At 37.7% G+C, this 27712-nt stretch overlaps 1 protein-coding gene across 1 annotated transcript in view; it reads left to right on the top strand.

The window, feature by feature from the left end:
* Positions 1-27712, top strand: part of hlk (hulk) — a 74162-nt gene that overhangs the window by 38795 nt on the left and 7655 nt on the right. Inside the window, exons 18-32 of the mRNA XM_080283673.1 lie at positions 747-929; positions 2921-2971; positions 3407-3469; positions 3680-3700; positions 3941-5491; positions 8085-8216; positions 9156-9338; positions 9751-9891; positions 10210-10401; positions 12408-12545; positions 13920-14021; positions 16623-16814; positions 17399-17530; positions 18887-19069; positions 23043-23186. Of these exons, the coding sequence (XP_080139799.1) occupies positions 747-929; positions 2921-2971; positions 3407-3469; positions 3680-3700; positions 3941-5491; positions 8085-8216; positions 9156-9338; positions 9751-9891; positions 10210-10401; positions 12408-12545; positions 13920-14021; positions 16623-16814; positions 17399-17530; positions 18887-19069; positions 23043-23186 (3408 nt within the window). The remainder of the gene's footprint in view (positions 1-746; positions 930-2920; positions 2972-3406; positions 3470-3679; positions 3701-3940; positions 5492-8084; positions 8217-9155; positions 9339-9750; positions 9892-10209; positions 10402-12407; positions 12546-13919; positions 14022-16622; positions 16815-17398; positions 17531-18886; positions 19070-23042; positions 23187-27712) is intronic.

Raw genomic sequence — 27712 nt, 5'->3', positions numbered from 1 at the left:
ATCTGTGCCAGATTTTGTTTGGATCACCCTTGTGTCCTTGATGTAGTTTCACTAAAATTATTCATCATTACCAGGTCAACAGGAATGTCCTCCAGAAATTTCACGACGATTCTATAAATAATTTTCTGTTATCAACTTCCATCTTCCTGTGGGCACAGAGATAATAAGGCTGACGTTAATAAACTGAAAGTGATTCCGCACACTTATATAGTTTATACTGTTTTCATTTTCTAGGCATTGTAGTCATTAAAACTCATGCTTTTACTTATGCTTATTTCATTTGATTTTATGCACTAAAACAGACTCACTGCACTAAAACAAATCTCTCAAGTACAGGCTTAATTAATATCTTGGCATATTCTGCACAAAAGTTTTTCTCTTTCACCCTTTAGCCAGCCACTTAATAAGCTGTTCCTTACAAATACTGTTAACAGTTGTTGGCACCAAGAGCAGTATAGAGTATGAAATTGGCATTTCATGAAGGAATTTTAGGCAATTTCACTGTATATGATGAAGATCAGACTGCTGTTACCCAAGTTAATCAGTTTGGTTATCAGTTAGATATGTGGTTAATTAAGAATTCTCATATTATTACATTGGATTAAATTTTGGGAATCTGCCAGCGTCATGGCTACAGGGTGGAATGTTCTAATTGACAAAACCCAAAATTCTTTACTGTATCAGTAATAACATTTTATGGTGTCTTCTTGTGTGTCTGCCCTCCTCCCTTCCCCTGCCCCCGGCAGACGACGATAATTGCCCAACGTGTGAGACAGTCCTGGCTGAGCTGGAGACGATAGATGATGAAACGGATGAGGTCGGCATCCAGTTTGTGAAGACTAATGATGTGGATGTGGCTGAAGACATTGGCATCAGTCATCTCCCTGCGCTGGTCTACTATGAGGGTGGTGTGCCCAGTATTTATGACGGTGAGTGTGGTTTTATGGGCTGGTACATCAGTACTGTATTTTTTGTACTGGAACCTTTGTATTTTGTATATCCTGTAATGTGTTCTTCCCTCCCCTCTATTTTTGTGATGCTGTCGCGCCTTCACTGTTTCCATACATGTGCTGGTCTTTTATGCAGTGCTCATTATCATTGTGGTGTATATTTCCTGTCCCACGATCACATGCTTGGTCACTGGTAGGAGCTGAACTGTGGTGATGCAGTTATTATTGGATGTGGCAGCTGTGCCTGTTAACCATGCTTAGCTGTTGCTATTTGGTGTGTTGGGAAAACAGTCCAGGCTGACCTTTCCATACTTAATGTTTATCACAGAAACTGTAAATTAATTTCAATGCACCCATTGTCCTAAGGATGTCATTGTTTGTCCATCCATCCATCCATCTATCATCCAATTCTATGTCACCCCTTGAGGAGCATAGGAGCATGGGGCTAGGCAAGTTGGTCCTGACATATAAGATGAGAATGACCAGCCTCATGCATCCCTGAGTGGCATTAAGTGAGCATTAAACCTCAACCACCCCATAGACATAAATCTGCACCGGCTCAGTCCGATTGGAACACTTTAATTACCCTTCAAACCACCAGATGCCATAATTTGGTTATATGGTTACCACCCTGTGTAGTAAATGGTTTCCTAGTGTACAGGAAATGATTTGGCTTGTCACTCAGTGTAGAGTTACCCATAGGCAGAAGGAAGAGGAGAGTGAAGGAAAGAAAGACAGAAGAGGGAGTGTAAAGTCACCTGTAGGCAGAAGGTAGAGGAAAGAATGAAGGAAAAAAAGACAGAAGAGAAAGAAAGGGAGGAAAAGGCAGACACCCAAAGCAGCACTACATCGAGTAAGTGGATAGTGAACACCCCCACCTACATATTATTGTAATTTGCAGTGTACAATGCTTTGATTATTCAAGCAACTCTGCCTCCTTTCTTATTTTCATGAAACATCACAGTTTCTAAATAGTTAAGCTTATACCTTGCCTGGGACAGGAAATATGCTCACTGTGTCTTTAGCAGTACAGCTCCTACACTTTCTTATACTCCCCATGACAGCTACAGTATGAGTATATTGCATTACACTAATATTTCAGTGTCAGTATTACATCTCCCACCATACTACCCAAATGTTTCTAAGTACAAGTACAGCACTCTATGCCACATTCACATGACCATTTCTCCTGGTCTTCATTTCTCACTGCAGTTGCTCACCACACCATTATCACATTAATTTCCTTATCTTCTTCCACATCTCCTCATTCTTGGAAGATCTTGCAAGAACAGCATTATGCTTCTGAGATCATCCAAGTATCGGATAAGTTCAGATGCTAAGTACCTAATGGGGTTTGTTTATTGCATTCTAATATCTTCTTGGATAAAAAGTTGAAGAACTGTTAATTGAATTCTATTATTTATCTTTGCCCCTGCCAATAACTAATGTAGTTAGAAGAGTGTTTAATGGTTAAAATCCCAGTATCCCAGTATAATAATGCATGATGTTTGGAAAGATCCTTTGGGTAACTTATGCTTCATTTTGGGTAGTTGTTCCTTACAAAATGCTTACTGGTACATTTTTTAGTACTGTAGACTTTTAGCCAGTGGACTAATTAACAAAAGTATGAACACTAAGACACTTTATTCTGTGTTTACAATATTGTTCCCTGTCACATTATTAAGGTAGTGTAAAATAAAACTACCTCTGTTGTGCACAGGTGTACTCAGCATATACTTTGTGTTCAGCTTCTGGTGTACTTGTCCATCAGATATGCTTTATTTCATGCTTTATTTATTTGTTTATCATTTTACTTTTTTTTATTATGTTAGCCTCTAGCCAGCAGGTATAAAACTCACAATGCCCATAACCATGGTCAAGGTCTCATCAGGGATTAATGATGACCTCTGACCTGACTTGCCTTGACCTGTACAGCCCTTATATTAGGTTGTCTGTTGTTGTCTCCCCAGGTGACTACGAGGGGAGGGAAGAGGTGTACTCATGGCTTATTGCGGAGACAAGTAAGCACAGTTGTTGTACTTTGTGCCATCTATCATAATTGGTTTTCATTGGGGAAATGAGGATCTTACTGAATTTCCTACTGCTTGTAGATATTTGCATTATCTTAGTTGTGATTTTAGAACTCTATTTATTTAAATGTACTGTAGGTTTACCTATAATTAAAACTAATTTATTTCATTTTAGTTGTACAGTAGTAATTATACTGTACAGATATTTATACTTAAGTTTTTCTGTTAGCTGTACTGTTTCTTGTATCTTGTACAGTACCATATGAAAGGAATTAGTCATAAAAAAAAAGAATACATTAAAGTTGGACCAAGCACATTTCAGCCTGTGTGGAAAGAAAATAAATTATTAAATACAGTATTGTTAAATTCCAAAGAAATTATTTTAGGAGTAAAGCCACCCCTTCTGTATCTTTACGGAAATTTCAGAGTTGTTACAAAGTCCCGCTGTAACCATGAGTGCGCGTCACCTGTTAGGGATACAGGAAGAAGGTGAGAGTAAAGGTGGCAAGGGTGAGGGTGGTCGTAATGAGGATGAAGCGGATGATGATGAGGAAGATGACAATAAGGGTGATAACAGTGAGGGTGGGGAGGTTGAGAGACACAGAAATAAGGAAAGTGATGTGGATGACTTAGAGGATGAAGATGATGATGATGATGATGATGATGATGAGGAGGAGGAGGAAGATAATGGTGAAGAAGATGGTGATGAAGAAAGTGAAGGTGAAAATGATGATGATGACAAAACTCTAGATGATGAAGAAGATGAAGATTACAAAGCAGAAGATGAGGATGAAGAAGACAAAGATGATGATGAGGATGAAAATGAAGATGATGAGGATGAAGATGACGAAAATGATGATGTTGAGGATGATGATAATGAAGATGATGATGATGAAGATGATAATGAAGTTGATGAAGATGAAAATGATGATGAAGCTGAACATGAAGCTGATGATGAAGATGATGATGATGAAGCTGAACATGAAGATGATGATGATGATGATGAAGCTGAACGTGAAGCTGATGATGAAGATAAAGATGAAGATGATGATGAAAATGATGATGAAGATGATGATGATGATGATGAAGCTGAACATGAAGCTGATGATGAAGATGATGATGATGAAGATAAAGATGAAGATGATGATGAAAATGATGATGAAGATGATGAAGATGAAGAAGAGGATGATGAGGATGAAGATTATGGGGATGATGAAGATAATGAAGATGAAGCTGAGGATGAAGAAGAAGATCAAGTTGATGATGATGAGGATGATGATGAAGATGAAGATGATGATGATGCTGATGAAGACAATGAGGATGAAGATGATGCTGAGGATGAAGTTCATGATGCTAAAGATGATGGGGATGATGATGATGATGAGGAGGAGGAGGAGGAAGAGGAGGAAAACGATGATGATGATGAAGATGAAGATGAAGATGGAGCTGATGATGAAGATGATGATGATGAGGATGAAGATGATGAAGATGAAGAAGAAGCTGAGGATGAAGATGAAGATGAGGATGAAGATGAAGAAGAAGCTGAGGATGAAGATGAAGATGAGGATGAAGATGAAGAAGAAGCTGAGGATGAAGATGATGAGGATGAGGATGAAGATGATGATGAAGATGAGGAAAAAGATGATGAGGATGAAAATGAATCTGAGGATGAAGATGATGAAGATGAAGATGAGGGAGAAGATGATGAGGATGAAGATGAAGCTGAAGATGATGATGAAGATGAGGATGAAGATGAAGCTGATGATGATGATGATGATGATGATGATGATGAGGAGGAGGAGGAAGAGGAGGAGGAAGAACCTGAGGAGGAAGATGATGATGATGATGAAGATGAAGATGAAGATGATAATGAAGATGATGATGATGAGGAGGAGGAGGCTGAAGATGATGATGATGATGAAGAAGACGATGAAAATGAGGATGAAGATGAAAATGATGATGATGATGAGGAGGAGGAGGAGGAAGAAGAGGATGAAATTGATGATGATGAAAGTGAAGGTATGGTTGGTGAAGATAATGATGATGAAGATGATGATGATGATGGAGATGATGATGAGGATGAAGATGATGAAGATGATGATGATGGAGATGATGATGATGATGATGATGATGATGATGATGAAGATGATGATGATGAAGATGAGGAGGAGGAGGATAATGAAGATGAAGATGAGGAGGAAGAAGATGATGATGAAGATGAAGCAGTAGAAGATGATGATGATGGTGATGGGGAGAAGGAAGAGGATGATGAGGAAATTGATGCTGATGATGATGTAGATCCCCATGAAGATGATGATATAGAAACAGATAATGGTGAAGATGAAACCGAAGATGAAAACGATATTGAAGTCGATGGTGACGACGATGAAGACGACAATGATGATGATGATGATGATGATGATGACGACAACGATGATGATGTTACCGATAATGACGAAGACGAAACCGAAAATAACAAAGACGAAAGTGACGAAACCGAAGACGAGGACAGTGAGGATGATGGCAGTAAGAGAGAATGAATGTGTGAATGATGCTCTGAATTCTCTCCTCTCATTCTGTTTTTTTTTTTTTACATATTTAGTTCATAATTCTCACATTTTTAATTTAGTCTCCTGCTTATTGACACCTAATTTGACCCTCTGCAAGGAAGCAAGAGGTGATAATTAGTTTCCCTTGCATCGCCTAGACTCTGAGTATTATTTATTTTTGTAGTAGCAAGATAATATATATCACTTCTTTTATATTTTTCTAGTAAGATGTAGTGAATTGTTTTTAAAGCTCTCCTAAATCGCTTATTGGCACTCTTTCAACGCATCAACTTCATCCATGGTTGTTTGAGTGGTTTTCTCATCTAAATTCAAAATTGCATCGTGATTTTAAGGTTAAGAAGAAGATTGTAGATGAACAGTCCTTACCCTTACGAAAATTATTTGCTCAGAATGACAGGTTTATATATTTTTTTGAAGTTCTGCATTTGTCTCTTGTTCATTTGTCCTGCAGTTTTACAAATCTTTCACAGTTGTTTGTTGTTGGCAATAGCACAGTGCAGTAAGATCTAATCATATGTTGGGAATGTTAAAAAATGCTACAACTATTTCCATACTTGTTGCTGTTAATCAGGGGAAGCTGGCATATCGGCATAGTGGACAATATAGTATAGTAATATGGTTTAAGAATAAAATTCAGCTTGGCTAATTCATAGTTGACAGTGAATTCGAGTCCAACCAAACAAGGGTCCATTATACTGTAGTCTATTAAAGTATATTCCTCATGGCACCTGTGCAGTGTTAATCATGTTGTATCTGGGAAGAGCATATTGTACCCAGTGATGCTGCATTTGAGACCTGTTTGGCTATGTTGGATTTGTAAGTTTCATTGATCATTTTTAAGGTGTCATTCTGGCATATTAATGAAAATTTTAGTAAGGGTAAGAGTCCTGCAATGGCTTTCAGTAGACACCAACACACCCAGCCAAAATTGTCCTAAATTAATATTTATGTTATCAGTTTACTTGTAAACTACCAGTAATAATTTGTAAAGCCAGAGTTAACCATGCACTGCGATAAACTTAAGGACCATAAAGTACTTGGTCTCTGCAAAATATGTGGTATAAACAGTGACGTTTAATTCATCTCAACACTTAAGTTAACCATGTCAAGCTGATGACATTTCTTGTCTAATTCTTGCTAATTCCAGATGATTCTGTTGAACTTGGGAAAGCATCATAGTACTGAAGGGGTTAATGAAGGCGATATTTAATTCCTTGAGTCTGAGGCAAAATCCAGCTTCTTACATTTGAACAGTCTCCTAAGATATATAAAATTATTTGCGGAAATCAAGAATAATACCTGTACTTGTATGGTGAAAATGTCCTCAGATTACTCGTGTAATCTCAGTTACCATAGTGATTATGCTGGCATAGCTGTATAAATGTGATTCCCTTTATACAGTAGTAACACTGAACTATTCATTGGGGTCATGTTAACTTTGCTCTCATGTTATTACTGGGAAATTATGCTTTTGTTTAGGATATATTTTTTATTTTGTTTTTCCTATTTTGGATGCTTTTTTCTTATGATTGAGTTTCATATGTTTGCATTGTTTTATACCTGAATGAGCATTTTTTTTCTCTCTTTGTGGTATTTTATAATTTCTTAAAGGTATGCCTTGAGATTCCAGTTGAATCACTAATTCCTTCATCCTTCAAGGTTTCTCCTGATGAAATGGTATCTGGGAATGTGTTTGCTTGTACTGTGTTTGTGTGTATGTAGGCATGTGTGTGCCTGCATGGTTGTGAGTGTGATGTGTGACTGATGGTGATTTGGGTGTGACTGATGCATGGAGGAATCTTCTGTTCTCTTTTGTTTGTTTTGAGGTTGGTTGCTTATGCAGTTATACGTAAGGCAAGAAGGAATCTTTTTAGAAACTGCTGTGCTGTGTTTTTGTCCATTTTATGGTTGTTGATCATATCTAAAATTTCAAGATTTTAATGCTGCTTGATGTGTATTAATTGTTATCTTGGATGAAATTATAATGCATATTTTTCATTTCCAGCACAGTCATACTACTATTTTTTTTTTTATGTGACTGCTTAATTTACCTTTTAAACACAGTCCAGATTTGATGCTTAAATTCCTCTTTCATCAGTCACATATTATGCAGCAATGCATCTCAGAAATAATGGGGCTGTTTATAATATCTAATAATGTATGTGCAGCTAGCAACTGTGCTGCATTATCCATTTTGATAAGGTGTCACAAGAAATTATTGTCCTTCATTATCACACAAGTGCTCTTGGTATACTAAAGGACATTAAAAATTTTTGCTGTTGACACGCGCATATTTCTCTGAGGATTAATCTACCACCAACTTATTAACTGGTAGCTCATTTCTTCACCATTCTTTTCAGTTCAGAGGCGAAGAGTTTAAGCATATTACAGTACATAGTGTAATTTTGTACATGAAGTAATCCATATGTAGTACAGTACACTTACCGGTAATACTCAGTTCCCCTCCACACACACACACACACAGTAAACACAGGGAATGTTGTGTTGATACTGATGATTAGTGTGCTCGCCAGGTGACATCCAGGAAGAGGAGGAGGTGCTGGAGTGGCTGATGGAGCAGCGGCATGAAGACACCATTGAAAACATCAACCGTCAGATGCTATACACGCTTATTGACACTCAGGATTACCTTGCTGTGTATTTCTGTAAGTATACAGTATATGACTTTCTGCTCGAAAGTACATGCCTAGCTCATTATTATGTCTGATGCTGATTTGAATATACAGAATCATAAGGCACTTTGTTTTGTTGGTTACTTTATATATTATGAACCTTCAGTCTATCTTGATATCCCCCTTCATTCTTTGTTCTTATTCTGTACTGTCAATCCATCTACTACTCGATTTTCTTCCCACTTTTGTACATCCTCCCTCATACCCTTTCTTTCTCTCTCCAATGTAAAATATACATCTATCCTCCCTCATACCCTTTTTTCCCTCTCCCATGTAAAATGGACATTTCACCAAATCCATCTTCTTAGCTCCTTTCTCTCAGTACCCATAGTCAACAAGAAAATAATAAACCTTGTTTGTTTTTCACCATCCACTTCTTTACTTATGATACTTTTCCTTTCAACAGTTTCATTGCCTGTCTCTTCCACTCTTCTTCTTACACAGTCACCCTAACTTACACAGTCAGTGGCAATAATGCCAGATACTTTTTTTGTCTTCACTATTCACCCCTCTATTTACTTTTCCAGTGTTGTATCCTTTACTCTCCCCACTTCCCCCTCTCTCATCTTGATATACGTCCTAATTGCTATTCTCTCAACTGTCACACCCAGTGAGGGAAAACATGAATGTTCTTTTTACTTCACCATCTATTTCTCTACTCACCTCTTCACTCCCACAAATTCCCCCCCCCCTTCTCTCTCTCTCTCTCTCCATTACACTGCTGTCGTTTGTACTTCCTTTCTCTTAACTGCCACAGTCAACAAGGAAAATGAGAAAGGCTATTGTTCACCACTATCCATCTCTCTTATTCCATTTTCTTTCCATTGTTCCCTTTTCATCCCCTCTCTCCCCCTCCCTCCTCTCTGCACACTTCCATCCATCTCCTTACCTTCCTTCTTACAACCCACACAGTCAATGAGGAAAATGAGGAGTGTCCCAAGGTGCTGCGGGTGCTGGAGAAGATTGATGACGAGGCAGCCGAGTATGGGATACAGATGGTGAAGATGAATGACAGACTCATGGCCAAGAAGTATGGATTCCGCAACCCACCTGGCCTCGTCTACTTCAGGAAGGCCAAGCACATTAAATACGATGGTGAGTATCTAGATGCATTTAATGAGGTGGGGGTGATTTAGAGGACGGCCAAGCATATTAAGCTTAGTGCTATAATCTGAGTAGGACTTGTGAAGTAGGTGTGATTTAGTGGTGTTATAGTGGTTAGAATGTGCAAGTTGGAGTGACAGCACAGCCTTGGATGTCAGGTTAATCCTCAAGAAGTGCCTGAAGATTCTTTGATTATGTAATGCCATCCAGAGGAATAGGCTGGACATTAAACTTCATTGTGGGTAGTTTAGACTTTGTCCTCTACCTCTTAAAGATGTATGGGATCAGCTTTCACTGTTTCTAGCACCAAGTCTTCTTCATATTACATGCTTGGTACAGGAAATATGGTTACAGTATAATATGTTATTTATCCCAACTGTCCTCCCACCTTTGCACTCTGTAGGAGACCTGTACGATGAGGAGGATGTGTTGGACTGGCTGACGGCCCCAGAGAACATGGAACTCAACGACGCCATTGAGAAGGTCAACCGGAAGATGTTTGAGCGAATCAAGCAGACCACCGACTACCTTGCTGTCTTCTTCTGTGAGTTTGGTGGAATTTTGAGTATTTTGATACCTGTAAAACAGAAATGAGGAGTGTACTGGTCATATTGCCTACTATTTCGGGGATCCTCTGTTCATGTGGGTGTTGGATTTTAGAAGTATTTGTGGAGCACTTAGAGCTCTTCTTTCTATTGAACTTTATGGGAGTTTATGAGAATGAAAGATATGGATGTTGAGAAAGCTAATGAATTAACCCACAACAGTATAAACTACATGGATGAAAGGGGAAGGTGACATCAAGCTGTAAATTAAAGTGCATGTACATTAAATATGTAACGATTATATTCGCTGCCATCAGATTCTGAAGATGGATGCAAACAGTGTCAGAAGGTGTTGGCAGAGCTTGAGAACATTGATGATGAGGCTGACGCTAACGGCATCGACTTTGTGAAGATTGACGATGCCCAGCTGGCCAAGGAGGTGGGAGTGTATGCATTGCCCGCCATCGTCTTCTACCGCGTTGGCACTGAGGACCCCATCATATATGCTGGTGGGTGGTGGCTTCATGTAGAATTCTTAGTGCAGCTAAAATTTCTTTGTAATAAGTGACAGAGCTTTATTTTTATTTCATTGTGATGACGTTTTAGTTTCTGTTTTTCCACTTGGTATCTACAGATGATTATATTCAGTTTAGGACGTACTTCTTGAACTGGAAGGGTTAGATATGGTCTTTTTTAGCCTGTTTTAGTAGGACATTATTTAGGTTCTTCTTGTGTTTCTCTTTCTGTGTCTGAATCTGACCCATTCCAACTGTGGAAAATGAGGTTAGTGTGATGGTGATGAAAGTGCCTAATCAAAAAGCTTACTACACCCATTCATATAAATTATACAGCATATGCTTCCAGAAAGTCAGTTACCATTGTGTGTATGCTTTATTCTAATACCATACTAAAGATGAAGCTTTGGATGTTTGCAGTAAGAGCATTTGGATAAAGTACTGGCTCATAGTGAAGTTTTAATCCATTTAGTTTCATAGAACTGTAAGATGTTGCATTCAAAGGTAAGAGAAGCACATATGATTGCTTTAATACTGAACAGGGAGTATTATGTTATATTCTGGAGCTGTCTACAGAGAAGAGTATAAGATTTGCTGTAATATTGGACAGGCAAGATTACTTATGTTAGTTTCAGGGCATGATAAAACCTAAGCTACACAACAGTTGCTGAACATAATCTTACTTTTCATCCTTGGCGGTAAACCTGGCTGGGTTCTTCAACAGGTGGTAGGTGAAGTAGAATTTGATCAGTCCTCCTTTCCCCCTTCTTACATCCCACATCCCATCCCATCCCTTTCTTTCCTATATTTTTAGTACCTTATCAAATTTTTCCTCACTGCCTGCATCTCTTATTTCTCCCCTCCTCATTGCAACTCATATACAGTACCCTTCTTTTCCCTCCCTCCATATGAGAATTCTCCCATAGTTAATTGCCCATCTGTTTTTATCACCTTTCACTTAACCGAAACACCCTAAGGAACATTTTTTTTTTTTCCTACACACTGATAATTCCACTCAACTTAAGATAGCCATTTTGACTGGAGGGGTTAGATACAGCTTTAATAAACTCTTATTAGTAGAGATCCTTCCTAAGTTGAATGAAATTGTCTCCTAGCTCTAAGAGTAACTAAAAAGAATATTACCCAGCTTCAAAGAGTTATCGGCCCTCTTAGTTTTAAACATACTTTCTCTCCTCCTTCGTCCTCTAAGTCACATCTTAAGTATACTGTACTATGCCTGTAACTTTCTCCTCCCTGTCTGTCTCTCTTCTTCTATGTGTATATCTTGGGTAGTTTCCCCATGGTATGTAATCAAGGTTTGTAACTTTGTGAGGTACCTTTATTGTATCCATGCGCCTGTTTCTGTACGAGTATGTAATTACGGTAGTTATGTAACATTTCACACTATTTAAAGCTTATTTCTTTAACACAGAATTGAGTTAAATATTAATTTTTAACTAATGGAAATTTGTGACATTTCTGTGAACCTGATGTACAGCACGAGATATCTTTGTTAATACCGTATGATATCGTTGTATTGTTTACCATTGATATATTATTGTTCCTCAATTTGTACCTCAGACCTATGCATGGTGTTGTAGGAGTGAGCCCTAGCACTGGCTTTGATGAGTACAATAATGAATTTGATTCCATGTTTCTTTATAGGAAGTTCTTGTTTCTCATTTCTTCATGAAAATGAAGGTTTAATATTTAACCACAACATTAATAAAGTTAGCTTTGAATTTGTTTACATACAGTAGAGTGGGTTTCGTATATGAAATTCTTGTTTCTCATTACAGATATTGCCATGAAAATCAGCATTTTATTCTTGACCACAACATTGATTTGATTTTAAAACTTCCTTACAATAGGTTTCTCTGACCTAAAAAAAAAAAAAAATGTTGGTGTTGGCGTGAATAAATGCACACTTCAAGTATTGTGGGGAATTTGTTAAAAACTGAATTTTATGGCTGTGATGAATTATGAACTTGTTGTGGCAGGCGACATGAAGAATGAGGAGAACTTGTTGTCATGGCTTCTGACGGAGAAGGACCCCACAGCTGACTTTATTGAGGACATGGAGGGAGAGGCACTGCTTCGCGTCATTAAGGACTCAGATGCCATTGCTGTTTACTTCTGTGAGTTTAATGCTTTTGATTTTATTATATAGCAATACTGTAGATAGTGCTGCTTCATCACATTCTTCATTCCATGTCTCTTTTGCAGCTTCTCACATGGTTTGTCATATTCTGGCACTTCTCGTGCATGGCTGCTGGTTTCCACCGTGATTTCTTGATGAGAATTCATTATGGATAATTATTGTATGAGATGATTTATTATTAACCTTATCCAATGAAAAGCTAATGAATATTTCCTTTACATATTTCTTAAGTGCTGAAGTTGATTATTTAATTTTATACTGTACTTAAGTAGCTTATGTTATTATGTGACATTTCACTCTACCTCTTACTGAATTATGGTTAGTCTTTCAGAAGCTCCTTCACAAATTATCTGTAACCAGACAGTGAATAACGTTTGTGAGGAAAAACACTACCTGGAATATAAACAAAACAATATGACGACAGTTTGCATGAAAGTCTTTTAAATAGAAAAGAATGTCTATTAATCTGGCTAGTTGGTCTTCCTAGGTCTTATGATAAGAAATAATGTAGATCATATATTAGTTTAGTACCATACCTCATTTGTTTGCAGTGTTGTCCCAAGTGAAGTGTTTCTTCCCTGATTGTCCTTTGACAATTTATCCATAAGAAAAGCAACTTAGAATATATGCATTGCCATCTAGGCTCGCAGTAATACAATGTGATTGTTATTGTTTCCTCCTGTCAGTGAAGTGATGTTCTTGTTACTGCCTCTTTCCTTTTAACACATTGTTCAGTCTGGGCTTTGTGACTTGAAACTGATGCCTCGGCCTCGACTTTAGTGTCTCTAATTTTCTCATCAGTGTCTTGGCTTAAGGTAACTTCACTCACTTTGCAGCCACAGGTCTTGGTACACTCTCACTTATATATAAGGAAAAATATTTCAACCCTCTGCTTAGAACTTACTGCCAGTTACTATAATTCTCTGTTGATAAAAATTCTGTGCCATTTTTCCTTAGTATATGTCATCCACTTTTATTTACCAAGACAGTAATTGTGGGACTAGTGATGTCATAGATAATATTCTGTATGTATAGAGAAGCCAATAATTGCCACTCAATGCTTTGTTGACATGGACCCAATAATATACCAGGGTCATATTTTCTCCTGGAAATTAGTTAACTTGAATCTTCCAAGATATATTTTTATTAGAAATCTTGTTCAGTGATGTTAGTGTCATAATTTTTAAATCTGTCTATCACTTTTAACAATACATTGCCATAGAGTACCTAGTTATTGTACGCAAATTTTGTAATCATAAAGACAGAGTTTGCTGGCATTAAGTTTTAGTAGAAAGGGTACCCAGGGTCACAGACCATATGATTTATAATGGCCTTTCTGCTTCATGTGAAGATGACTTGGTGGCTTGTGGGTGTGAGACCCAGCAGGAAGAAGAGGAGAAGAAAAAGAAGAAGAAAAAGAAAGCACAGGCAGAAGCTGCTTCTGATGAAACAAGTGATAGTCTTTTTTTTTAGAGTTTATTGGCATACAGTGAACCCTCTCTATAACAAACTGTTTAGGGGAAATGTGTGTCATTATCTGATGCTTGATAATAATCTTATTTTACTAGCCTACATTTTTTATACATCTGCCCTAGTTTGTTAGACATTATGGTACCGTTCAGTTCATTGTTATTTATATTCCTGCACACTGAAAAAAATAAAAACTTTAAACTAAGGAAAACTAACTGTACAATAACACAAGAAAATTAAGAATACAAGTGGCAGTGGAAGTGTTTGCACAATGCCAGACAGAACTAAACTGATGTCATAGGTAGCTCAGTCAGTCACATTCTGCCATATATGTCAGACGTTATTCAGTTCATGAGGAGACTGTTTGGTTGGTTGAAAGAGTTCATTAAAGCTGAAACTCAGTAAATGAATGTTTGTTATAAAAATGGTTTACTGTATATATTACCGATATTCCTTCCTCAAGACCTGACCTCACTGTGGCTTCCTGTACTGTAAATATTCAGCTGCATCGCATAAAGCATCTTACCTTGGGGATAAAACGTGGTAAAGGTTTGGGTCATGGGAGCACATGAATATTACCAATAGCATTCAGCATTGCATATGTCTTATCATATTCAGACAATACCTATTGGAAAATAAGCAAAGTATAGTTAATACACTATTCTGTTTTTGGTTTTACGATACTGTACCTGTTTAAGCACAGTGTAGAAAGCTTTTTTTTTCTCTCTCTCTTTTTCTGAAACTGTCAGCCAATAAGCTGATATGTAGTAATGTACCTTGAACTGTGCTTACAATGAATTTTACTGTTTAAAATAACTTAAGTTTGATCAAAATTAATTAATATACTGAAGTTGTTAAGGGGCATTTAAAATAGCTTAAGTTTGATCAAAATTAGTTAACATGCTGAAGTCTTTCAGGTGCTCCCACAGTTACAACTTGACCCAAAATCTCACCAAATTACACAAAACTTTGGTCAAGCTTTTAGTCATATAATGTCAGCTTAAAGTTGCACATCATATGAAAAACAGGACAGATCTGCGTTTTACTGACATAGACTACACAACTGGGTACCGTCGTAGTGTTATCACATGGCATGCATGTTTGTTTGTTACTGCTGTTTATTAGCATATCTCCTGCACAAGTTTTGATAGCTGACCTCAGTTCTAATTTTTGTAGAGGTAATATATCATCTGTGTATTGACTGCTGGTAGAATGTTCTGTAATTGGTACAGTTTTGTGCCTATAATAACTCATTGCTTATATTATGTTTCTGGCTTAAGCTGGCACCTCACTCATGCTTCTTAGTGCATGGGTGTTGCAGACTCTGAGATCTGAATATAAAACATTTAGAAATTGTTTAGGATAGCATTGTCTTAAGATCCTTGAAAGTACCATGTATGTTGTGTTATGTTTTATGGCATATTTCCTCAAGGATATTCCCTGTTGCCCCTATATTCAGGTGTTTTGTCGGTTCACTCTCCCAGCCTTTTCTCTCACTTATTCTGTTTTAAATTTTTTTTTTTTGGACTGTTGGCTGTTAGAATTTTTTAACCCACTGATCCCAGGGATATCTTTTTCATTACACTCAAACCTCGATTTAAGGGACTAAATGGGAAATCAATGTGTCCCTTACTTGAAAATGTCCCTTACTTAAAAATGTCCATTGTTTTATCACATGTAAAGACAGTCTTATTATGAAATGCACTGATTGTTTCACTCATCTTATTTATATGATTATGAATATTATTTTACGGGTACTGTATAAAGAAACATATTAATGTGTATAACCTAGATATTACATATAATTTTTGAATGGTCCTGTCCGTTTGTTAGGTAGAATATGGAGTCCCTTAAATCCGAAATCCCTTAAATCGAGGTTTGAGTGTATATTTTTGCCACCTCATGATGATTTTATTCAGCTTAGGATAGTATTTTCAAACTGGAGGAGGCAGAAATAACTGAAATAAACCCCTTTAGTACAAGCTGCCTTCACTAAGTTGAATACAATCATCTGGCAGTGGCAAGAATAGACTAAAAACACCATCACCCAGGATCAGGGAGCTAATGATAAGAAGTAAAGTGTTCAGTTTAGCATGATGAAACCCTGCCCTTCAGATATGTAATGTCAATACATATTGTTTACCTCATATAGAAAACAAAATACCATACCTGTATACTGTAACCTCATACAGTACATAATTTTCAAAATGCAGTTTAGACTTCTGTACAACATAACAGTTATATACATATTCCCTTCTCAGCAGCAGTACCATATATGATATGGTACATTTAGTGTTGTGTATGACATCTCTTTTCATTAGTATTTAGTGTCTTTTAGTCAGGCTTGCCAGTGCTTTTATTCCCCCCATGCTGTGTTATTGAACTCCTATCATGAGCATCAGTCTGATCTTACTTTTCTCATTTCCTTCCCCATCCCTCCTCTTCTCATTTCCTTTCCCATTCCTCTGTCCCCTAATTCATTTCATATTTTACTATTCACATTTCCTGCCCCATTCCTCCACCCCTGATACCTTTCCCATCCCTCCAACTCCCAATATCTTTCCCGTCCCTCCACCCCATGCAGACAAAGATGACACCAAGGACTGTGCAACATGCATGCAGGTACTGGAGGAGCTTGAGAATATTGATGATGACACAGACAGGATTGGGGTCAGTTTTGTCAAGACGCAGGATCTTAAGGTGGCTGAGAGGTATGGGGTCACACACCTGCCAGCGCTACTCTACTTTGAACATCAGATCCCCACAGTTTATGAGGGTAAATTTTGTTATTGTTACATTTGTTGTGACCCCAGGCTCATCTGGCTGTCAACTCAGTAAACTGTAAGTTAAAATTTTCCATCCCCTGCAGTCCACCATCATCCTTTTGAGGGATAGGAAGGGAGCTGTGGGATGTTTGGATAACCTTGCAGGAGAGCTTACCAGTTAAACTGATGCCACAATAGGAAGGCATCTTTTTTCACCAAATGGAGGATAAATGAAGGGTGAAATAGAGATAGAGAGAGAGAGAAAGAGAAAGAGGCTGAGACTGGGAGGAAGAGTAAAAGAATGTAAGAAGAGACTGCTGTTGCAGATGCAGTTGAGATGATAAGGGAAAAGGACACAGGTATGGTATTTAGGTGATGCAAGTAAGTACCGTAAATCTTTCTGTATTGTATTCAGTACTGGTTTTGTGTAAAAGGTGCCACATTTGTATTTCTGTCATTTGTATTTGATGATGTTTGTCCATACCAGATATCATTATTTGTATCTGTATTGCTGTATTTGTATTTGATGTGTATTTGTATTATGTATCTTTGGTAGTGTTTGCCTATACCAGATATAATTACTCATCCCCCACAGGTGACCTTCTGGCTGAGGAAGATGTGCTGCAGTGGCTGATCCTGCAGAAGACAGAGGACACCATTGAGACTGTCAACAGGAACATGCTGGAGGTCATGTTGGAAGACACGCAGTACCTGGCAGTGTTCTTCTGTGAGTACCCTGGGGCCACAACAGCAGCAACAGCAACACCCACCCACACCAGTATGGCACAACCACACATAAATGTTTTGCCGTACATATTTGGTGGCACATCCTTAGTACGCATCCAAATATTGTGCATATGATTTTTGTTACATATACCCAAAGTCCTCATTATAAGTTGCTTTTTTAATGATCATTTGTGCAATTAATTCAACAGTAAATTACAGAAAGAGTGCTTATAAAGGTCATTGTTACCTATAAGGTTAAACTGACAGTTTTTTCCGATGTATAGCAATAGTTCTATGAAGAAAGTTTTAATATTTTGAAACACATTCTCTACTTGTAACAGAAACTGTCTCTTTTTTTTACTTTCTGAACTGGAGGCTGTGTTCTGTATTTTAATGTAACACTAGATTTTTTTTCATCTGCTTTGGAGACACACCTCAGGTTGAATAGGCAAAAAATTCTTATCATCATTGAAGGATGATTGTAGTCCACAGATGCTTACTCTTCTTGTATGTAATTTTAATGCATGGTTTTGACTTCCTCTGCAGTAGAATATCATTTAGTGTTTACCGTTTCTCACAGATACGCAGTATGAAGTATGCATATATTTGATGGTAGGATTTTTATGAAGTGAAGTAGGCTGCATTGTACAGGAGTTCAATGTATTTGCTTTTGCTCTTGATGTTTGGTCTAATTTTGCACAGTTCAACAACAGTTGTGTATTTTATATACAGGTACTGTACAGTACAGGGCTGTGTGTATAGCTAGTGAAATGTGGTCTGTGTTTACCTTAGACTTACTTCTTGCTTTCATGAGTTTAGTACAGTATTTTCATCATGTCCCATATAGGCTACTGTCATCCATGTTATTCTTAGACAGCATATTAAATATCATTCTGTTTTTGAGATGCAATTTGTTGTACACTTTCCCATGCTTTTATGCACTGAAATTTTTTGTATACACATGTTTCCCCTCACACATAGTCACACATATACATGCACACTTCTTTATATGTATTTACACAAATATTCCACATCTTCTTACACATTTGGACACACATGCATTTTTTTTATGCACATATATTTCCCCACAGACTTACAGCACTGTCCCCTGTCACACACATGAACTATACTCACAGATTTTCATACACAGACAAAACCATACACTGCCTCTGCCACTAGCCATCTAGACATACTTTCTTAACATGAATTATCTCAAACATACTCCCCACATTTTTGCAGGACTGTTTTATCTCAGATGTACACATACACCTGCACATACACATTACAGTACCCTGCACATATTTTCCTGCACAGACACTATCACAGATGTATACTGACTCTGCTATCAACCTCCTAGACAAACCAAACTGCCGAGCTTGTGACACAGTGCTGGCGGAACTTGAGAACATTGACGATGAGTGTGATGCTTATGGAATACACATGGTGAAGATCCAGGATGCTCAGTTGGCCAAGCGCTACGGCATCAAGACCCTCCCTGCACTCATATACTTCAGGAATGGCAATCCACTCATCTTTGACGGTCAGTGGCCTCTCTTTCCCTTAATTCCTGTTTTTACTAATTCTTTTCATACTAGTCTTTATAGTTTATGCATCTCTCTTGGTTCCTAACTTTCATCTGCTTATTTATATTATTGTTTATAGTTTATTCGTCTCTCTCATCTCCTGTCTTTAGTTTGTCTCTTTATATTACTCTTAATAGTTTATGCCTTTTCCTCACTCTATTTTAGATCCACTCAGTTAAATGACTGTGACCCCAGTCTGATGCTATTTCCATTTTTAGCCATTTTTTTTAAATATTAATCATTATATGTAATGCCATTTCTTAGCTACCGGTATATATTTTTTTGTTCTTCACCAATCTTTGATAGTCTTTGGCCTCTGTCTGTCAGTTTCTTGCCTTCTCTAAGAATTCATTTTATTGTATTCTGTATAGTTTATGCTTTTTGCTTACTATTTTTTCTCTTCTTTGCTAACATCAAATTGCTGATTGTATTGATTGGTCAGTTATGTCTTTTATTATTAGTTTTTAAAAATCATAGTTCAGTATTTAACATTGATTTTTCAACCTGTTCACTTCTTTAATCTGTGTACATATGTATATATTTTTTGTGGCAGTCTTTTAAACTAGTTTCATGTTCTTTTATTTCATTGTGATTAGTTTATCTATGTCTGATATGTTAGCTATTTTTCTGATTATGTAATTTTTTTTTTCTGTGCCTTTGTTTTCCCTTTCTCTTGACCAGATACATAGTATAACTGAATCTAATTGTGTGTGAATGTTGATGTAATTTGTTATCCATCCTCTCCCCAGGAGGATTGATGATACAACATTTCATGTCAATATTTTGTCTTAATACAGGATAGTTCTATTGCTGCTGTGGATACATAGCTAGGGATTTTTGCCAGCTGCATTGATGTCATAAAACCTATTTACTAAGGAATCATTAAAGAAATGCAATTTAAAGTTGTCGTCAAAAAGTAATTTGTGATTAAGAATTAGTGTGACTACATCACATTCTCTTGTACATAACTTTGTAGTTTCAATCTCACAGCATCACTGATGGTGCTTTTAATTGATTCATAAGTATTCCATAATTATTCTCGCTGCATTATATATTTCATGTGAGGGAAATATGTATTTTCTTTTCTTAGTGTAGTAGAAATTTGTGTTGGCCGTCCCCCATAGAATGTTTCACTGATGTGTTTTGAACTTTTGGTAGCAGTCAGAGGTAAGGATTGTGGTCCTTGGGATTCTCCTTTGTTTAAGAAAGGAGACATATATACTATGTTGCTGCATATAACTTTAACATAGTAAGAAAAATATGCAAAAACTAGTATCCAAACACAGGGAAAAGTTTAAACTGCTGATAAAGTATGAGATGTCAACCTTCGCAGCTGTTGTTGCCTATTGCTTGATTTATATTGCTCAAGGTCAGCACTCATTATGGTAAATACAGTATTGGCCTTTCTTGAGAACTGAAATCACGGATCCCCAGTATTAGCTTTTGCCTTACGTAACAGTGCATCAGTATACAGTACTGTAATTTTTAGAAGCTGTAGCAGAAGTTAGAAGGTGAGTTTAGAGTGATTAGTACTGTTTTTGTATGCTTTAGTTTTTCTTAGACTTTTTAAGAAAATAGAACAAGTAGTTTTTATTTGAATAGTTTATAACAATGTTAGCTATGGCTGAAGATTTTCTGTTCCAGAAAAAAAAAAAAGTGGATGGCACATTTTGCAACCTTTTGTTCTAACTCTGTGAGCCATGAGGAATACTTTAGAATGGCCTGTGATTACTACTGAATTTTTGAAGAATGTAAGCTTGTTGTTCTTGTTGTTGTTGCTGTGACCCTAGGCTCATTTGAATGTGGACCCAGTGCTCTGCAAGCAGAAGTAAAGTGATCCTGAATCCTTATATCCACAGATCATAATACTGTACATGTAGACCTCAGCGTTGATGGTCCAATGCATCAAGAGTTTCAGGTTTATTTTCCATGGTACCCAAACCAGATTTATTTTAGGTGTACATTAAAACTGTAACAACAGTATTCATCATAAACTGTGATGAAATCATTAAATCACTTACATACATTCTGAATGCTCTGGTATCTCAGACAACATTATGGCCAAGGATGAGGTGCGTGACTGGCTTTTGGATGAAGAGAACCAAGAACTTGACGATATTATAGAGGAGGTCAATGGTCGTATGTTGGAGTTAAAACTTAACAACATTGAGCCAGTGGCTGTGCTGTTCATCAGTAAGACAGGCCCATTGGGATTGTTATCATTACCCCTTCAACTTCAGTGCATAATTAGATCGGTGATTCCTTTTTCTCCTTGACATAATGAATGACTACAGCAAAATCTCATCCTACTTGAACTCTAATGGTGGAATGTGTTGTCCAATGCCATAGCCAGAGAGGTGGTTGGCATGGCATTGGCTGCCCTTGTAATATGTCTGGCTACCCTAGTGGCCACCCCAAATTTCCAGAGGAAACTCCCAGATTCCCACTAAAGAGCTCTCCGTGGACCACTCCATAATTAGGCTTGTCCCCATCCCCTTTTTTTTTTTAAATCCTAGCTGTGCTCCAGGTATTGTCTCAGGTTTTGTTGCAGCTTTAGAGGAGTGTAAAGGAATCATTGGTTAACTGAATAACTCTCCCCAGTGGCCACTGCTTGAGTTCTTGCTGGGCTGCATTTTGGTGTGGACTCTCCTGCCTGATTTACCGGAACCAGACACTCATTCAGTTGCCCTCCACAGAATGCAGATGTACCCCTAGTTAATGTTTAGGTTTTTAGGGAATTTTTGTATAGTACAGCTTTGGCTTTTTTGGAAAAGTCACCAAGTGGTATTCTGTCTTATATTTAGTGTAATTCACATCTCAGAGTTGTTTTTAGTGACCTGTCATTCTTTACTTTCTCTCTATACATACGGTTGGCTTCTCCATTGGGCCAAAGTTGTAAATATGTCTGTTGTGTCTTCTTGAGCATTTATATCTGATGGTTGACTCCTCCATTTTTGTACAGTTTTTCCATATGCGCTTTTCTCCTGATATGACCCCCTCCCACACCCCAGGCTTGTGCCTCCTAATGGATGTTTCCTTCAGATGACATCGTAAGTGTGCGCTCAGGTGTCTACGAGTGGCTAGTCGATGATGATAAACGTAAACTGGAAGGTGATATAGAGGAGGTGAACGTGAATATGCTGGAATCAATGCTTGCCACCAAACCCTTTATTGCAACACTGTTCATAAGTAAGACTATTTTCTGATTGGCTAGCAGAAGCAGTGAGGCTTGAAAATTTCCACCCCAAATTTAAGGCTTGACAATTTCCACCCCGGATGTTCGTATTTAGTGTTTCTGCATAGTCTTCTGAATGGAGTTTATTCTGAATTCCATTAAAAATTTTTACAGTGGATGTCTGTGTGGGATCGTTTGAAACTTTTTCCCCATTTTCAACTTGCCATTGGTTCGGTGACTATTCTCCATTTTACCATGAAGTGTACCTCGGCATCCCAACCTCTCAGTTCTCTGGTTGCGCCAAGAGAAATCAGCCTGATGCATCACAGCAGTGGTCAGCTTCTGATAGGAAATGAAAAGTCCAAGAACATTTTCACATGCATCTTAAGGAGATAACCTTCTAAGAAATGAGGTTATTGCACCCTTTTTTTGCTTCATTTGGGAATTTTCAGCATAACAACAATGACCTTATGCTGCACTGTTGTTGTTGTTGTTATGACCCCAGGTTCATCTGGACATGAACCCAGTGGACTGCAGTTTTAATTTCCTTTCTCCTGCAGGCCACTATCCTAGTTTAGGGGACAGGGAGATAGTAGATGGATATTTGTATAACAGGGCAGCAGAACCCCCTAATATATCGGTGCCACTGCAGGAAAGGCGCCTCTCTCCATCATCGAGCTACACTGTACAGTGGATAAATGTATGCTTGACGAGGTCATGTTATTCTTGGATTACCTGCATTCCCCACTCTGCAGGTGACCTCACTGTGGAGTCAAGTGTCTACGAGTGGCTAATCGATGATGATAATCGAGAGTTGCAGGGCACCCTTGAAGAAGTCAATAGGAAAATGCTCAACCAATTAGTAGAGTATAACCCATTTGTGGCTGCTGTATTCATAAGTAAGGAGGCCCAATCAGTAGACTTTAACACCCTTTGGCTGCTGTTTTTATAAGCAGGGGAGCAGTCAGTTGACTGTTATCCCTTTAACTGCTGTTTTTGTAAGCAAGGAGGGATGCATTTGAAAGTAACTTTTTACCTGTCGCAGCACAGTGCCGGTTTGGGCCGCCATATCCTATCTTCATTCAAAGCTCCTGATCTTGAACATTAGTATCCCAAGTTAATTTACAGGAAAAGTCACCCTCAAGAAGACTTGTATGAGCTGTTTTAACCCCCTGCATCTGGTGATGTATTTTTATAGTTTGTTGTGGCTGCCTGCAGATGATTTAATTCAGGATACAGGAGATCTCATAAGTGAGGGTTATTGAGGGGTGTATATAACTCTACCAATTTGAAAGTTGTCTCTAAAGCTGAATATAATCAGCTGGTGGTAGCAGTAAAAAAAAACATAAAAAAGAAACATCATCAGAATGGAGGGGTTAATCTCTTGCAATTTCCCACTCCATCCCTCCACCTGTGAGAAATGGCATGTGGTTTGTGGTGATTTATTCCCCCCCTTCCAGAGTTGCTGTTCTGATTTGTGTGATGGGTGGGTTTTTTATCTTCTGTTGCAGATTTGTTTTATATGCTCTACCATGTTTCATTTGGGCATTTTGGGAACACCTGATACGTTTGAAGTACTACATTATACAAAAAGAAAGATAACTGAGAGACTTGAGAAAGCTGACACATTGTGTGGTGCACATACTAAGACTGTTGGTGTCAGAAGTATATCCAAATCAGTAATACATTCCTTTTCTGAATGTATCATGATACCCTGAAGTTCTGTTATGGTTATCCACTGTGTACACTGAAAAGTAATAATTGGTGTCCCTCCCAGCAGAGAAAGCCAAGACCAGTGAACTGTCCACTCATTCTAAGGCAAAACAAAACAAAAATGGGTGAGAGTAGGGTTAGTTCAAAGTGAGATGATATGGAAGCCAGTGGAAGATGATGGATGTCTCTGGCCCATGGTTTTCTCTACTGAGGAATACCAGATATTGCTTTCAAGTACAGTGTCTTGTTTGGCTGTTTCCAACCTTCACGTGGTTTGTTCCCCTCCCCAGCATGTTTCGTTGACACTTTTTTTTCCCCCTCACCACTGCTCCCCGTTCTCTCATTCAGGTGAAATAAAGAGTGGACAATTTCTCTTGGAATGGTTGACTGATGATGAAAACCGCGAGTTAATTGATGAAATTGAACACGTAAATCCTGCAATGCTGGACACACTTGTCGAACAGTCCACCTACCTGGCAGCCTTGTTTTGTGAGTACATCCCTTCCCCTCCCTGCACCCTCCCCTCTTCCCCTACAACCTTGACCAGTCACCCTGGAGACATGGAGTATAATGGACTCTTCATCACTGCCATTTGGGTTCCACTTCCACTTGACACTTGGCTCTGAGATGTTTCTTTGACTTAGAGCAAATTGGCCACTGTAAGCTGGAAAAAAAAATGAGAGTGACTTAGTTCAGAACAAAATGTTTTTTATGATATTTTTTAATATTACTAGTGCCCAATGTTTTTCTTGAGTATAGAAGAATTGACCAATGTTACACAAAATAAAATGCAAAGTAGTTATTTCAAATCCATAGGGTTTAATAAAGACAAGAATACTGGTGATCATATACAGTAATGTGGTGATGCACTAGGTTATGACATTCCTCTGTAACTGGCACTAGCTCTTAAACATCAGAGATAAACACTTGAGTAATGTGAATAAATCTTAAAGCCAGCAAAGCTTAATGTCCAGTCATAGTATTGTGGAGTCCATTTGCTTCAGTTTCCATACTTCCAAGCCATGTCTGCCCATCTCTTTTTATGCTGTTGCTGCTACAACTCTCGGAAGCGCTGTCAGACCTTACAGGATTTATTAAGCATTTTAACTGCTTATGCAGACCATAAAGTCCGTTTCACCTTTCCTTACGTGGGAATAAATAACATAGAGTCATTTGAGTTTAATTTGCATGAATGTCCTTCATTTAGCATGATGGTAGACAGATGGAGAGTATGTCACTAAATATTAATGTTATCATGTACCCTACTTTTTCAACTCTTTTTGATAACAACCGTCATCCTCCCCAGAGTTTTTTTTTTCTTTTTTAATTTTTATCTGCCAGTGTTATATTTTTGTTTATCTTCAGAAGACTGATCCTGATTACTCCCTTGTGTTTACCTGTTGTTCATCCACCTTAACTTGGCAGAGATAATAGTCCTTTTGCAGTTTATTTCCTGTACCTCAGTGGCAGAATAAGTTAGTATTGTGGGTCTACACACTTTCCATAACACTTGTTTGTGACAAGCATCATATTCTAGTCTTATTATCTTGTTACAGTTCAGCATTCATGATGGAGGAATGGCAAGTTTGGGCCAAGTTAAAGTGGACAAGGTATAATAACTAAGCAGCTTAAGCTTACCCATCCTTTATCAAAGCCAGTATCACCTGGACCGTTTCACACACACATAATATGCTGGTGGAAATCCGTAATCACGCAAAATCATACTTATGCTGTTTGGTCATTTGTTTTGCCACATAGGAGATATGCAGAACGAGGGTAGTGTGCTGGAATGGCTAACAGATGATCAGATTCGTGAATTGGATGGCGAAATTGAGCAAGTAAATATTAGGATGCTAAAACGGCTCATGGAGGAGTCGCCTTTCATTGCCGTGTTTTTCTGTAAGTAAAGAATGTCCGTCCCCCTCCCATCCAAACCCCTGTCCAGACATCTCCCCCTCCCTCCTCCGCTCCCCCTTCCTCAGCCAGTGCCAGTAGTGCTAGGCCGCCTGGCATGTTTCAGCTTCTCAGGCACCAACACCTACAGACTGAGTCAGTAATGTCATTTGAGGAATTACAGTAGGGTTGTCCAACACAGATAGGAATGTTGGATGTTGCTTTATCTTCACAATCTATCTGTAACTGCATGTGGTTGTTCACTGAAATCATTAATGATATAGATATGGGTTATTATTATTAAGAAGGATCTTTCAAATAAGAACAAGTGGGAAGTATAACAAAGTATATTTCCCATACAAATTATGTTAATACAGTATAGTATTATCATATGATCATCAGTATAACTGATAATCTTGCTGCAAGTAAAGTTTGAACAGAGGAGTAATATACTCATAGTGTAACTATTGTAATATTTACTTTATCTTACAAACAGTTGTTTACATTGGAAAAAAATGTGTATGAATCAGGAACAACAGATGTTGGCAACCCTACATATAACAAAAGTTTTACTATGTACTGTGAAAGAAGTGTGCACTTGAAATATGACTTACACCACTCACCAGCCTGTCAATACCGTACCCCCTCTAGCCATGCCGTCTTTGTCATAACGATTGGAGTCCTAGAGAGTTGCAGCAGATAATTAGTCATTCTTAAGGCGGATAGCGATGCTCATTTGTTGCCTACGTCCATGTAGCTACTAGATTACAGTTTCACCTGGATGTCTGTCAGCTAAGTGGTGTACCCAGCTCATGCCCTTGCTTGTTTTGATTTTAGTTGGCTTTATGGTGCTTTGTTGGTGTTCCTAGGCCCAGATATTTGTTTTATGTTTTTCCTTGTAATTTAACACTGTATGATGCTGGTTCTCATTTGTTTCTTTGTTGTGTGTAGGTACTGTACTTAGCCTGCAGTCTGGTGATGTAATGTTTTTGGTATATTCTTGTTACCCCCAGTCAGTTTTACTTCAAGGGAAATTTCTTGATATAAATGGGTTAACGAAAGCTATGACTAACCCCCTTTGTTCAAAAAGTCTCTCCAGAGCTAAAAATAAATAATTGGAGGTAGCAGGAACATAAAGTACATCATCAGAAGGTAAGGCAAAATTTATATGTACTAATTAAAATGTTTGCAGTGTGGTGGAGTGGTGCTGAAGGTAATAAAGCATGAGTCAGTGCTAATTCAGTGTTATAATATTTTTTATTGTGTGTACCCTTTTATGTAAGTATTAATGTTAATACATGTGCTGTAGTACTTTATAAATATGGAGATTTGATGGTTTTCCACTGTTTAGTTTTTGTGGTGCATTCTTTTTCCAAAACAGTTTTTCAGCTGCTTGTCATAGCAGTACCATAGTGTGTTTTTTGTTTTCATAATTTCCCTTTCTTTATCAGGTAATCAGTCAGGTATATCATAATCATTGTTCCTCCTAATTCTCTGTCATCTGCCTTCATTTCATCATTGTTGCATAAATTCTCAAGTGAAGATTCAAAATTTTGGTAAGCAGAAAGAAAATGTTCAGTGGATATGGTATTGAACCAATAGAGAGAAAAAAATCAGTTGTGAGAATTTGTTAGTCTGTTTACAAGCATTTATATTAAAGTTAACCCTCATACTGAACATATGTTTTATCATCTTGTTCCCTGTCGATGATTTATTTTGTCTTATGAAGAATCTCAAATAATAATAATAATAATAATAATAATAATAATAATAATAATATCATTCACATGAGGATTTGTTAACTGTTATAGTCAGTTTG

The sequence above is a fragment of the Coenobita brevimanus genome, chromosome 98, assembly GCF_032717465.1.
Source record: "Coenobita brevimanus isolate Jiangsu-jjx chromosome 98, ASM3271746v2, whole genome shotgun sequence".
Taxonomy (NCBI): domain Eukaryota; kingdom Metazoa; phylum Arthropoda; class Malacostraca; order Decapoda; family Coenobitidae; genus Coenobita; species Coenobita brevimanus.
The sequence above is the reverse complement of the archived record's forward strand: the minus strand, read 5'-3'. Positions and strand labels throughout refer to the sequence as shown.